The 15,306-nt window shown below is 37.7% G+C and overlaps 1 protein-coding gene across 1 annotated transcript; it reads right to left on the bottom strand.

Annotated features, from left to right (window-relative positions):
* Window positions 1-2,260: 2,260 nt before the first annotated feature.
* LOC122141038 lies at window positions 2,261-4,430 on the bottom strand. Its single transcript, XM_042746854.1, has 8 exons — window positions 4,380-4,430; window positions 4,197-4,259; window positions 3,976-4,116; window positions 3,557-3,893; window positions 3,365-3,445; window positions 3,086-3,190; window positions 2,552-2,745; window positions 2,261-2,396 (listed from the first exon to the last, which is right to left on the bottom strand). Exons 2-8 carry the CDS (start codon window positions 4,256-4,258, stop codon window positions 2,261-2,263), a joined length of 1,056 nt encoding a protein of 351 aa, XP_042602788.1. The 5' UTR covers window position 4,259; window positions 4,380-4,430.
* Between the last annotated feature and the right edge of the window lie 10,876 nt (window positions 4,431-15,306).

Genomic DNA, 15,306 nt, shown 5'->3' on the forward strand with positions numbered 1-15,306 from the left:
AGCATTGTTGACTCTGATGAGGGACTACACTCCAGAGACAAGTACCAGCATCGTCAGCTCGAGGACAGGTCCGGGGTCGAGGGCGAAGCAGAGGAGGTCGTGCAAGAGGCCGTTCGCAACTAGGGTCCGAGGAAGTAGAGGCCGAGGACGGGGTGGTCGAAGTGCAGGGCAAGGAGCACTTCTTGGACAAGAGGACCTGCGTCGAGTTTTGGATCTTCAAGCTCAAACAAGGGCATGTGAACAGGTATATATGATCTGGAGTGTAATGTGCACACAAGTCATCTCAGAGAACTTCGAAGCTATATAAAAATAAAATAATTAAAAAATTGAATCATGTCAAATGTTCTGTGTAATCACACCAATATTTTAACTTTTTTTTTTTAATATAATTTGTAATTATTATATTCCACTGCAGGCCAGAATTGAGAAGGACTGAGCCCATCAAGCACATCAAGAACAAGCACATCAAGTCCTGGAAGCTCTGCCTGACGCGTGACCCAAGTCTTATGTTTGATGTTTGGAAAAAGGATGTCAGAAAATGCTCCTCCACCAGGCCCTCTTGTGTCAGGGCAACACCCTTGGTGTGTCTGCCAGCGGTTGCAGAGGAATGGCCACATTTGTAGAACAAAAGTGCTGTGGACAACATCCCGATTTATTGTATTTCCATACTGCCCACACATGGGAAGCCTACAATCTTTGGAAGAGGGTGTTCTGCGCTTTGCCAGACGTATCTTGGAATGACATTCGAGCATTGACTGATAATCCAGATCCAGGTAACAGAGTAATAGACAGTTTCATCATGCCGCATACAGGGCAATTTGTAGTGTGTGGCAGTACTGGAGCATTGGGACAGGGTCACAGAGTCGTGATATACAAGTTTGCTGCGTCTGGAAGATACGCGATCGTTATCCTGATCCACTGCAACAGTACAGAGGTTTTATTCCTAGTTAGAGTCTAAGAGTCTAGAGTGCTTTAGAGAACTGTCCATCTATTGTGTGGATGAATACATGTACATAGTTTCTGTGTTTTACATTCTACAATATTAAAATTATTTTTTTTTTTGTTTTGGTATACTATTCTTCTTTCGTTTATTTTTAAATAAAAAATTTTTTTACTGAAAACGATAAATTAATTCTTTACACTGCAAGATAGAAACCACATTTGATTACAAAACTAAATTTATGTATTATTTCTGCAATAACGGACAACCAATCCTGTAGAATGTCACTTTTTTATTTCTGTATTACTAAAGCTAGAAAACTATAATCACAAATCTAAAAAACATTAGCACAATCAACAATAACACATATAAGACATTGGGTTTCCAGAGGTATCTTGACTGGTAGATGGGTCAGACTTGGGACGTTAGCATTTCACATCAGCTATGGTTCCTGTGGAGATTATTCATTGTTTCGGCAGCGATGTGACCGTATACAAAGAATATAATAATTATCTCTCTGACATGATTACCACATTTTCAAAAACAAACACATTACTGTTAAATATTATAACGTTATATATATATAATCTATTATGGGAGAAGAGTTTTATTTGATTGTGTGTTTTTTATCTTGGCCATAAATGATCGATTATTATACACCTTTTTTTTTTTTTACTTAGTGTGCCAAAATCATACTTTACTACTACATTTGTCTTGGATGATTAAAGTCACCCACGTGATATTTGGGGGGATTGTATCATGACTTTTATATAACCACTTTAGATTATAATAGAACAGTTTATGAGTTGGATATGTTACAGTTTTAAAATTGTGTGTAATATGTATTGTTGAAATTTAAATTCACATTAAAAAATTTTTTTCAATAAATCCATATAGCTCATAAAATAGCTGGTACTACTAGAGGTACCAGTATTTAAAGAACTCACCTAACCCTCTGCTGACTTGAATTTGCAATAGCTCCTGTGTTGCATTGGAGAAGGTGCACCCAGACAGTACGCCATGTTGACGGGGATTCATCAGGTATATCCTGGCTTTTCTGCTTCTAGGAATCCCCTTATTAGCTGATATCCGTCGAAGGAGGATGGCACGCTGTAGGTCAGAGATGTAGCTGTAGTCACTTCACCTCCTTGAATGAGTATAAACCTCCACTTCCTGGACTTTTTGTTGTACACACCTTGCCATACCTGACAATATAGAGAAGTGTATCAGCTTAGTGAAAAGTGTACAATGCAACATTTATTTTATAAAAAGGATTCAAAACTTACTGAATTGTGCCATCAGCTTTTCTCCTGGCTGGTCCTATGGAGAAGATGGCGTGTAATCGAGGCCAGCCAGCATCGGTACGAGCAGCATATAAACTGGTGGGGAAAAGCTGAAGCGCTTGCTGGCATACATCAGTATGTGGTTGTGAAACGACTCCAAATCTGCAGTTGACCTGAGTGCACATTAGATAAAAATACATACAATATATTTTTTTTTTATAATAATCTTGTTCATGTAATATCGACATCAATTACAGTAAAATGTCTTTATCACATAGTTTAGATTTGACCATTTACAATATAGAGCTATATAAAGTTGCTTATGTACCTGAAATTCAGATACTTGGGGACGACCTTCAGCCAGCGTTCATCGAGAATAATTTCAGCCAGCCTCTCATGTGCCACTGAACCACTCTCAATCAATTCTTTATCTCTGTCGTCCAGCAAGGGGCCATGTTTACACTCACCAAGAGCCCACGTGTGTTCTCCTGTGACATGGTGCAGGACTCCCACCCACATGTCCTGTGGTAAAACATTTACAAACTGATTTCAAATTCTAATTGCATAAACAAGTCACAACAAGATTTTACACAAACAGCATAAAAACTTGTAATTTTTAGATTTAAAAAGTGATGGACTAAAGCATTATATATGTAACTGAATGCCAAAAGTAATAACAAATACACATATGTCACAACATTTGTACAATAAATACCCACTATATCAGTTATTTCATTTTTAAACCTATAAACCAAAACGGGTGATTATATAAGTTAGTTTAGTTTATGAAAAGAGATGCTTCAATTTCTTCTCTTTCTAAATATTGAAAATGAAAAAATATATCAAAGAAGAAAATACTCACAATAAACTCTTCATAGGTATCTGCCGTCTTACAGCAGTACCAGAAGTGGTTGCAGATGTCTTTATTCCACATCTGGAGAATGGCACACCCCTTTTGCTGCCCTGCCTGGATGCATAAACAATTATTCTTTTGTATTAGGTAAACTATGATTATGTCAACAGGATTAAAAATACAATAATATATTAAAAAAGAAATAAAAGGTATGGAAGGGTGCTGTTATGTAAGTTTTTATTGTGATCAGATGAAATGTGATTACTGATGCGGATTTATTATACTTACTGCGTGAATTTTTTTGCTCAAGTTTTTGGACCCATGCCAGACATCAGACCATTTCCAAACAGTGTGACCATTACAACATATCTGAAAAAGAAAAACAATTAAAAATATATATTTAACCTATATTACACATCTAAAACATCTGAAATTGTTCAAAACATGTTATCAATACAGTCACACAAAGTTCAGACTCACCCATTCCACAATTGCAGCTGTACCCCCGGAATGGATGTTGACCTCAAATGGTTTATGTGCCCCACACTCTGCATTTGTGTTTGTGTACTTAGCAGTACACATGTTCACAGGTAGAACAAGATATTCAGCAAGCAGCTTCAGACAACTGTGGTATGTTATAGATGCTGGCTGGCCAATTATGTCATCCTCAACCATGATTTTAGCAGTCTCTGGGATTGGATGTATGTCTGCAATAGTAGGGTCTTGGGAGTTGTCTTCAGCATCGTGCACAGTGTCCTCCATACTAATTGTTTGAAGGGAATTCAGACAAATCGGAGTCTTCAGAGCACCGCCAGTCCTGTTGTAACACAAATATTTAAAAAATATCTAGCAAACATATGAATAACTTCAATATAATAGTCATACATTATTGAACCTACCGCACACAAATATGTGGCATATAGTCCTCATCATCACTGTCATCATAGTCTGTATCTATTTCCTTTGTTTCGTCTTCTTCAAATGATGACACAGACTTTGTCTCCATATCAGGACACCAGGTGTCATCTTCCCACTCGATACTATGTCGTAAAATTGGAAAATTATATTCAATCTAACAATATAATTTAAAACATCTATTCAGTCAACACAACAAACTTACATTGAGTTTTTAATGTTGTTAAGTTCATCTTCACTGATGACATCCAGATCCAGTGATGACATACTAAAGAGAGATAAAAAATAAGATTTTATGTCACCATCACTGGTTGAAGTAATGATGGAGACAATAACTATAAAGTGAAGTTTTATAAAATATGTATACAAATGTCTCACTAATCAATACCTTGCATCTAATTCCTGAATGTTTTTATCCTGTACGCTGCTACTATCCAACTCTTCAAACTCCAGGGACTGAGAAGTGTTTCATCATCTCTGGAAAAATGACAATAAAAAACAGATAAACATGTTGATTGTTATAAAAACTGTCACTCGTTCACTGAACAACACAACATACAAGTCTCACCGGTCAGAAAGCGACTCCGAGACAATAGTGGATACAGGTGGTGGTGCCATTGTAAATCCACTTTTCGATGGTGTGGACGTTGATATGTCTTTCTCATAACTTAAAAAAAAAAATTATACAAATCAACACAACAATTTATAAAATGTCTTGATTACAGATAAACAGAGTAACATATACTCAAATATCAACTCACAACTGCATTGCAGACACAAAATAATAACACACACATACAACAAAGTGTGTACGACACACACAGATGCAAGATAAAGACATCAGTAAACATAGGTAGAGAATATAAAAACAAAACAAAGGCGAAAAAAACGTACAGGTAAACTTACAGGTGAACATGGTAAAAGAGTCAGACAGAGGGTAAATATAGTTCTAAGAAAAGTTCCTAGATGCGGAGTAACGTTAGGCCTACTATCTGTTAAAGCAAAATTATGCACAATTCAACACTATAGCTATCATCTTGAGCTAGGCCTATAGATTATTTATTGTCTCTACTACGGCTCGCTAAGTAATGTTATGTTAGCTATATTACTCAGCTACGTGTGCTAATGACACATGCTTCATGAAAAAATAAACAAAAAATATATGTATGATCAAAATACAAAAAGAAAGATTTACCTGTCCAGCAGAAATAAAGCCATCAAGGAGTCACTTTTCAGCCCCTTGAGTTCCCTCAGTTCTCGCCATCGCTGGAAAGCCACGCCTATAACTCGCATTTTATTTCTTTGTTTATCCAAAGACTTTTTGTTCATTGCCTTTTCTTGTACTGTTACTGTCTTCCTTTTTTTGCCTGGTTTGCCTTCAGTAACTGCATAGGCCGGTACTGTGAATTTTGCTTGCTGTTTCTCTGCCATTGTTTTGGTATTCCTAGGATCCGTGCCTCTTGAATTCCTCAAATTAAACGTGCGCGCGCAAGTGGGCAGGTCATGTGTGGCAAAAGGGTGGTTGCCATGGTTGTGAGAGAGTGACAGTCGCCTAAGCCAATCCTATGTTTCGTCCCGAATGGAAATAATGAGCTGTGTTTAATACAGATTAAACGGTCTAGATTCACTCGATTTTTATAATACTCTTTTTATCAGAGTACTTACATTTTAATTACTGCATTGATATATATAGAAAGTTTAAACAAATTTGGAAGAAAGTTGTTTATAACTTTTTTACCTACACTGCCTTTAATTTTTTTTATAGTGCTTACATTTTTATTATTCTTTGATGTTTCAATCCATCACGCTCCCTAAGGTCACAAAACGCTGGACTTTTGATAGTACCTAGGATAGCAAAGTCCACTAAAGGAGGTAGAGCTTTTTCGCATTTGGCTCCCAAACTCTGGAATAGCCTTCCTGATAATGTTCGGGGTTCAGACACACTTCCTCTGTTTTAAATCTAGATTAAAAAAACACACCTCTTTGGCCAAGCATTCAAATAATGCATCTCATAATTTTGGACTGCAGTTATATCTGATCAAATGTGCATTATTATTCTTTAGCTTGGGTTAAACGAATTAATTTTACTTGGTTGGAACAGCAGCTACGCTAATTATGTCTCTATTTGTTTCTCTGTTTCTGCTGGATTTGCATCCCGTGGAATAGGATTAACACAAGCTCCAGTCTGGATCCAGAACACCTGAGAAGAGATGATGCCAACCCCTCAGAGGACCTCAGATGATGCTAACCCAGAGACAACATGCAGAACTACCACATTTTGCTCTAAGTTTGATTGCGTAATCGCTGTTAATAGTGTTAATCGTCTGTTTGTTTACGTCTTTTATTGATTTTTCTGAACATTTTCTGCCATATGCACATGAACTGACAGTCATCACTGATAAGCTACTACTAAATATTTTAGAAACTTAATTTTCTGTAAAGTTGCTTTGTAATGATTTGTATCGTAAAAAGCGCTATACAAATAAACTTGAATTGAATTGAATTGAATGTGCTGTTAAGTAGATTTGCTGACAAGATCCTTCCTGAAAGTACATCGATAACACAGTAAAAATTTATTTTCGTAGAGGATCGTTTAATAAAGGCACAATATTACTTTTTTAATGATCTCATTAATAATGTTGTTAAATAAAATTAGCATTGCTAACAGATGAGTGCTTATGAGAAAGGCATGCAACAGCTTTTTAGGTTAATTTACAGCCATTTACATTTGTATCATAAATACATACCGAGTCCCAAAGTGCTCTTCAGTAAACATGCAAAATGTCCAAACTGATTAATATTTTACAGGGCTCCAGACTAACTATTTTTACAAGGAGCACTGTAGCCCCTGACTGAAAATTTTTAGGAGTACAAGCAGAACATTTAGGGGCACACCTTAAATCAGCCTGCAATAGAGTGCCGAAGTTATGACGTCACTTTGTAGGACAACCCGGAAGCATGGGTTCCCTCGATCGAAAAGCCTATGCATTTCCCCATAGACTTTCGGAAAATCGCAAAAAATAAGATCTGTGTTCAACAAAGAGTTATGACCCTTACACGTTTTGTCTATCAAGATAATCTTTACACGTTAATCCAAAATTTATACATTTTGAAGCCTAAATATAAAGCCGTCACATATAAAATGCTAACGGTAGGCTATAAACGGACTACAGCACACCAGGATCTACGTCATCATCAAGCTTCATCAAACTTTATTTAAAAAAACACGCTCGCTCATTATGATCTGCGCTGTGTATGAACACTTATCCACTTTATCATGAGAAATATTGCCCATTCGTTTTTTCCAAAAATGTTAGAAACTAATTTTGTTTATGCGTGTCTCTCTGAGATTCTTTATCTTTTGTTAATGTTTTATTTATTCGTTTATTATTTTGTTAGTTTATATAAACCTTAATATTATTTTCTTTGTGATTAAGATTATTATGCCTGATCATTATGCCCCAAATAAACTTTAAAGATTATCTTTCACTGTATTATGAATGAGTGTATGTTTGCATACCATTTGCTAATTCGCCAGGAAAAAAAAACACGCTTTTACCATCTCAGAAGCACTAACGTTAGCTATGGCCATATCAATTTCCAATCTTATGTCCTTTTTCTTAGACGATAGAAAAACCATAGATCGAGGAGAGAACCACTATAAATCTGGACATGTAGAACAGTGCAGCTTAGGTGCTGGTTTACTTACCGGTATTGTAAGGGCCAGCATGAGGGACAAGGTTTATCGAGTCTCGATAAGTAAAACTAGGGAGAGATAGAGGAGTTATAATAGTGTTCTATGTATTTAAGATAACTATACAAACAATCTCTGAACAAGCATAACAGTTAAATTCCAAACATTTAATATAATAGTTGTATATAATTATGTATGTTGAATTTAAAGGGAATTGTCCAATAGCATCATCAAATGCTTATTATAATATATTATAATTAAACCATATATGTTCCCTAAATAAACCATATATACTCATTTTGTTTACATTTTCTATATATTTTACCTGGTAATCCACAAGCCCCAATGTGAGAGCCAGTGTAGTAAATTTTATCTCACATTCACATTACTGTGAGCTGACTGGAGTGTAGTTACAATAGTTTAACATTTAATTTATGGTATTTGTCAGACAGGCGACTTACAGTGCATTCAGGCGATACATATCAGCATGTTCTCTTGGAATTGAACTCGCAACCTTTTGCACAGTTAACAAAATGCTCTAATCACTGAGCCACAGAAACCTTACAGCAAGAATTGTAGTAAACATCTTTATTTTCATAAAATAAGTAAACTGAAAACAAACTATATACTAATTGCAAAAACTGATAATTCACATGACAGGTCTCTACAGGGAAAGATGGCATTGTTGCTACACAATGTGAATGCCCAGGTGGACAATACAAATGCAGCTGCTTTGGCCATCTTTGCCATCCACAATTTCAGCTGCACAGACACCACATGTCAGTGGAAGAAGCCCAAAGCAGCTAAGAGCACACACTCTGTAGAGGAACTGTTCCCTCCACCGAATGAGCTTTATAACCCACTGACACGAGAGCCAACAGGAGAGGATCGTGATTGGCTGAGGAACAGACTCAGGGGCAGGTTCTCAGGAATGTCCTGGCTTCTCTCACCTGAGCCTGAAGAGAATCCTCACACCTTGGAAGCACATTCTGTTCCTAGAATTGTAGAGTCTGTAGGTCATCAGGGGTCTGAAGCTATCCTGGCCAGTATGGCTTTGTCAGAGGAGGAACGGAGGGCTATTCAGGTGGCAACAACTGGTCAGCGCAACAATCCAAACTGACATTTATTTAGTGAAAGTGAAAGTCATGACATTTGTCAAGTATGGTAACCCATACTCGAAATTGGTGCTCTGCTTTTAACCCATCCAAGTGCACACACACAGCAGTGAGAAGTAAACACACCGTGAACACACACCCGGAGCAGTGGGCAGCTATATCCAGGCACCCGGGGAGCAACTGGGGGTTCGGTGCCTTGCTCAAGGGCACTTCAGTCATGGGTATTGAGGATGGAAGAGAGCTCTGTTCATTCTCTCCCTCCCACCTACAACTCCTGCCAGCACCTAGACTCGAACCTGCGACCTTCTGGTTACAAGTCCAAATCTCTAACCATTAGGCCACAGCTGCCCCCGGGCCCCCGGGTAGACGTGGAAGGCTGACTGCCAGCAACTTTGGAGCTGTCCTTAGGTCAAAGCGTGTGACTGCTTCGCTTCTTGCTAGGGTGCTGGGAAAGCAACAAGCCCTAGAGGGTGTTTTGTCTGTACAGTGGGGTATTGTGAAAGAGAGTGAAGCCATTCAGGCATTCACCACAGCAACTCAGATGCCAGTCCAGGAGTCTGGCTTGTGGCTGTCTCCATCAGGAGTGTTGGGAGCATCTTCAGATGGTCTGGTGGGGTCATCTGCAACATTGGAGGCCAAGTGTCCCTACGATGCAAGAGAAAAGTCAATTAGTGAGGCAGTGCAAAATAAAGGCTTCTGTGTCAGTATGGAAGGGGGTGTTTGCAGCCTGCGCAGAGACCACCCCTACTGGCATCAACTACAGGGGCAGCTTCACCTCACTGCAAGAGAAACCTGCTACTTCACTGTGTGGACCACAAAACAAGTGTCATCATCCCCATATCCAGAGATGACACTTGGCAATCAAACCTGCAAGTCCTGGAAGACTTTTTTACGTCCCACATGCTTCCACAGCTGGCACAAAAGTAAACTGTAAATATTGTTCAATATATACATAGTTTATAAAGAGAACTGTTTATTAGAAGGTTGGCTAAAATGTAAATAGTTATTATTAAAATGAATGTTAGTTATTAAGTTATTTGGAATGATATGACAGAATCTTAATTTTTGGGGTAAACTTTCAATTTATTATTTGGTGGGTGGAGTGTCCTGAATGTGGTGTTATGCTTCATTTTGTTAAGAATTAAAAAATAGTTGTAAAAAATCTGAACAATCAAAAATTTGTTGACATATTTCTTACTGTATGAGGTCGCGGTGCAATGCGATTAGAACAAGAACAAGCTGTGTGTCACATCGCACCTGGTGTAGACACAGTGTAATAGAAGCTGGGCTGAGCTTAACTGAACGATGAGAGAATAGAAGTATCTAAAAACTTACTAACCTTTACATTGAGGTAATATTAGAAACGTCAGGAAATCCATTGTTTCTGGCTGGATGGAGAGCAGGAGTGTTTTTGCACTATTCTGTTGCCACTTCTTTTATGAGAGGACTTTGGAGGTTCACTAGTGCACAGCATACCTTAACCAGTTTATCTGCAAAGTGCTGCAAGTGAGATGGAATAAATCATTTGCCCTCTCTACATGAATTCTGTTCTGTGCAATCAGCTTTGTAGCATGTGCTTCACTGTGTATCAGTTGGCCGTGACTGAGGAATGGGGGAATGTTTACTGTGACTCCTTCTGGCAGAATGTTGTGGATTAGGAATCCCTTGTCAGCCAAAATCAGGTCTCCAGGCTTAAAATGGTTCAAAACACCAGAATCAAGTACTATCTCCTTATCACTTACAGATCCTGGGTAAAGTTTGCTGCAGTATGTAATCACAGCATTTGGTGCCACCCCAATGAGTACTTTGAAGGATTGCATGCCATGGTATGCAGAATAGGTCTCTTTCTGTGTATCCATTTGTTTGGGAATAGCAATTTTGATGTCATTGCAATCCAAAATAATTCTGCAATTTTTGAAAGGTAGAAATGAAGACTGGTTTTTCTCCTGGCTGGGAACAGTACACATTATATCCTTAAAAAGGACCTTGTGAAAAACCTCTATGAATGTTATTAATACATTACTTACAGTCCTTGTACTACAGTGAAAGAGTGCAGCCAAGTGTAAGTGTGTATAGTTGTGGCGAATTTTCATCAAGGTCATGAAAATATGGTCCTCAAGGATGATTTCTTTGGGTCTCCATCAAGCAAAGTACGTAATGGAATCCTCAATACGAGCAACATATTCACACGAAGCACTGAAAGTATCTCTATCTGGCAATCCTGTCTCCATCTGAATCACACTATCACTCATCTGAGAGGCTGAATACCTGTCATGACAGTTACTCGTTTGCCCTTGGAGTTTGTCTTTGAGAAACTGAATCTCTGCTATGGAATGCTCTAACTCAGTCTCAAGCTGGATTCTTTTTCTTCATTTAGAATGCAGCTCTTCTTTAGTTGTGCTACTATTTGGTTGTTCCTCAGAATTGATAGTGAGGGTTTGATCAGCCGGAGATGGTTCATCATCTTTGTCAGCCATAAATTGTGTAGCCATTTCCTCCTCTTCATCCATGGGTGGTGGTACATTTTTAGGCACATCAGCGCTATTCTGTCTCAGGGAGTATGAATGATCTTCCAAAATTTGTCCAGTGGGAACATCATTTGTGGATAAAAACAAAACAGGGACATTTTTTTCCCCTGCAGGAAAATGACAGCTGCAGATGCGAGAATGGACACTGGGCTTCAGGTCAGCTAGTCTAAGGATAAATTCAAAATAAGCAATGTTAGTCTTATGGAAGTTGCACCTTTACAGATTAAAATTACAAAGGGGGGTGGGAAATCACACAATAAAATATTTGTATTAAATTAGAATGGAGTTTTTCAGCATTTACATTAATCTTCTTCATTGATCTGTCCACGTTTATATAGCACATTAAATATAGTTAACATTTACTACTAAAATAAAGATTAATATCATTGTTACCTAATGCCTTAACTAATGCTGTTTACAGATACAATCATATTATTATAAGTGGGTAAAAGCCAAGTTCACAAATATCAGGGTGCAGGACCCACCCTTTCTATAATTATATCCAAACAAGTTACAATAAAAGTCAATAAACCAGGTATTATTTTAATTAAACACATTTCTCGACGTAACGTTAGCCTTTAATAAAACTGCAGCGGATCTAATCTATTAAACAGTGGCAAAGTAAACAAGCTTTTAGATATTTTAAGAGAAAGACAAAGGTATTTTAGCTGTTGATTTGGTTATGAAAAAGGTTTATTCTTGCTAGCCTTTTTAACTCCATCTGACCGTCAAAGTAACATTAGCGTGTTAAGCAATATGCACCATTAAAGTTTCGTCGTGGCTACATTAAGGCAGTAAATACGGTGTTCACATGGAAATCATCATTGTGTGAGCTTACCCAGAGTCTCCGCTGGGTAACATCGGACGGAAAACGTTAAAATGAGCATCTTTCATTCGACGACTTGTGGTTGCATCTCGGGACAAAACAAAACACCATTGTCGACCTACAGTCTCTCCACAGAAATAAAGAACTGGTAATCGGTTACCTTAATATCACAGAATTCTGTGTACAACAATATTTGGAAAAACTACAATTTGAAAAGACTAAATATATAACTTTATGTATATTAACTGAAAGGTAAACTTCTAAGAACGTGAGGCTAGTGAGAGATTTCCTGTTTGTCATGATGACGTCTAAAGTCCCCGCCAAAGGATGTAGTCCCTTTTTGCAACTTGTTAGCAACCACCGTTTTTAAGACACAAAGTTTAAAAAAATCACAAGCAGGTTATAACTGGTGTGTTTTATGTCATAGATCAAAATGTGAAAATATTTAGAGGCTTTGTTAACCACAGACCTTATTTCAGGCAATTTAGCAAAAACCCATTCAAAAAACCCATAAACTTTAGGGCGAGTGAACCAGAAGTGCTAAAATGCTAATTCACTTCCGCGTTTTGGCCTACAAAGTGACGTCATAACTTCAGCACTCTATTCACCTTATTCTGCCCCGCCCACTTTTAATACTTCGCTTTTCCGCATTTTGTCATCTGACTTCTGCTAAACTGATACGGCACATCCAGTAACTAGTTCAGTAGTTGTAAGATTGTTTATAGCTAGCTATAACTGTGGCGAAATGACAAAGAAAGTTAATACCGTAAATGTTATAAATTGGGAGCACGATTAAAACTTCTTAAGACTATCAGATGGTCTCAAATTGTCCCATCCATCGTCGCTGTTAACGTGGGTAATGTTAGACATTATGAAAAAGTGGCCAGAGGTAACCTATATATTAAACTACTTTGTCCTCTCAGAAAGAGTTGATGGAGCAGCAACGAAAAATGATAAAAATACTGAGGCCTACCATTATTCACATTATGGGAAAGTGGGTCGTGTACTGTTCCACAGCGAGGGTGATTTCATCTTTTAAAGGTGCACCCAGCCAGTGGAGCAGTCCAAACCGCTCGGTGTGGTGCTGGTCAGTATGCAGGGGTCAGTGGAGACTACTGATGTTCGTGCAAGCTGCTTTGGGAAGGTCATGAACCAGCCTCGAAGTGGAAGCTAAACTATCACACCATCATATTATTTATTATGCATGATAATATTAGGCAGCGATTTTCTTTTACATACACTAAGTATGTTAAAATGTTTAAAAGTATAAAAAAGTGTTTATGACATACACACTGCTGACCTGATGACCATCATCAGAAAAGATCTTGTAAATATCTTAATTATACAGTGGATTAATAGTGAACATTATAAATTACACATTAGAAAAGCAGGAGGCTGACCTTGGAAGGTTTGCCTTAATTCAGGTGTAAAATATACTTAGGCAGATTTTCTTTTACAAAATATATCACTTTAAAAAAGATTAAATACAAAAAAATATGATCAGAAAATGCACAGTGTATATGCAAAATGTAAGGTAAAGGTAAGATTTGGTAGGTGTACATTAAGTGTAACATTAAGTCTAATCGATGAATAAGGAAGGTAAATGTCAAATGTAATAATAATGAATGATTGTGAAATAAGACAACTGTGAAAGCTTTGAAATGTATTTTAAGTTTGCCATGTTGTGTACAGGGCTGAGGGCCTGTAAGCTGCTCATCTGGGTTCCATCACAGCTAGTTCTGCTACATGTGCCATACAATGAGCAATTCTGTGCCAAGACTGTAGCTAGACTAAAAACCTTTTATTTTAAGTATATGCTTCCTCGTGTCAGAGGAGTTTCAGGCAGGCTACCTGCTGCTTTCCACAAGATACTTGCAGCTTTGTGAATAAACAGGAATGAGAATAATTAGGGTTAAGGATAGGATATTAGGTAATTGGGGTTCCTCGTGTCGGGTGTGTTTTGGGGACTGGAACTATTTTAAATAAGTTGTTTTAAATTTTAAGTTGTGTTAAACAAGAGACAGACTGTGATTTGTGTTTTAGAAAATGTATAATTTATTATAAGTTAAAAATCATTTGTGATTTGTTGATCAGTGTTTGTTGTTTTCAGGAAGCAAGAGACACTTTCTACTGACCATCCTGTAAAATTTCACCATTTAATTTCCATATGTAATAAACCAAGATGGAATTAACTTGCAAACTTGACATGACTTATTCCTTCAAAGCAGAGATTAAAGATAAAAAAAGATCAAATTAAGATAAAAAAAAAAAAAAAAAACAATTCACAGCATAATGCCAGGTGACATAAGGTTCATAAAAATAACTATTACAGCAGGTAACTTCTGGTGACGTTCAGCAAGATCAGGGGCATATGGATCTGATCACCCTCACAGTTGTCCACTGCATCACTGGCTGCCATCGATACATCTTTGAAAATAATAAAACATTTTTACATTAGTACTTAAAATACATCATGAAAATTAATATATGATGGGACCCATACTTAGAACACTGTGTGTGTGTGTGTGTGTGTGTGTGTGTGAGAGAGAGAGAGAGATGCATTAAAAACAAAACAGTATACACACTCTTAACTGTAGTGTTCAAACGTAGGTCAATATCTGAATGAGAAATGTAGCTAGCTGGCCTGCTATCACCTGCAATCTCTGTAATCTACACGAATAATGAGAGCTATTGTACAGGTAATGTACCATAATATCTTGTACTACCGTAAAAATAAATAATAAATAGGTGGACCATGGTAATCATGGAAAATTTGTTGTACTTCGTTAACTGCTTGTTACTGATCTTAAATGTATTCATAGAACGGACTTCATAAATCTAACGTTAGGCGAGCAAACACATAGCTAGTTAAGTTAAGGTTAGCTTACCCGAATCTGACAACCTTTTCAGCACCCGGCGTGACTTCTTTACTGGAACATCGTAGCCGAGCCATTTCTCGGGGTAAGTGTTCGTCAGTCGGCTTCCCGTCCATGAAATGATATGAACACACATAAGGGCGCTTGGATGGGCACTTCAAACTCAGCGCCTTCAGCCGCTGTCTCAGGTGCTCCTCTTCTTTAGGTGGTGGGTGTAAATTGTCAAGTGCACCACAACACTAGCGACCGCTTCACATTGTGTTCGTTACATCGTTG

The sequence above is a fragment of the Cyprinus carpio genome, chromosome A4 (assembly GCF_018340385.1).
Source record: "Cyprinus carpio isolate SPL01 chromosome A4, ASM1834038v1, whole genome shotgun sequence".
NCBI classification, from domain to species: domain Eukaryota; kingdom Metazoa; phylum Chordata; class Actinopteri; order Cypriniformes; family Cyprinidae; genus Cyprinus; species Cyprinus carpio.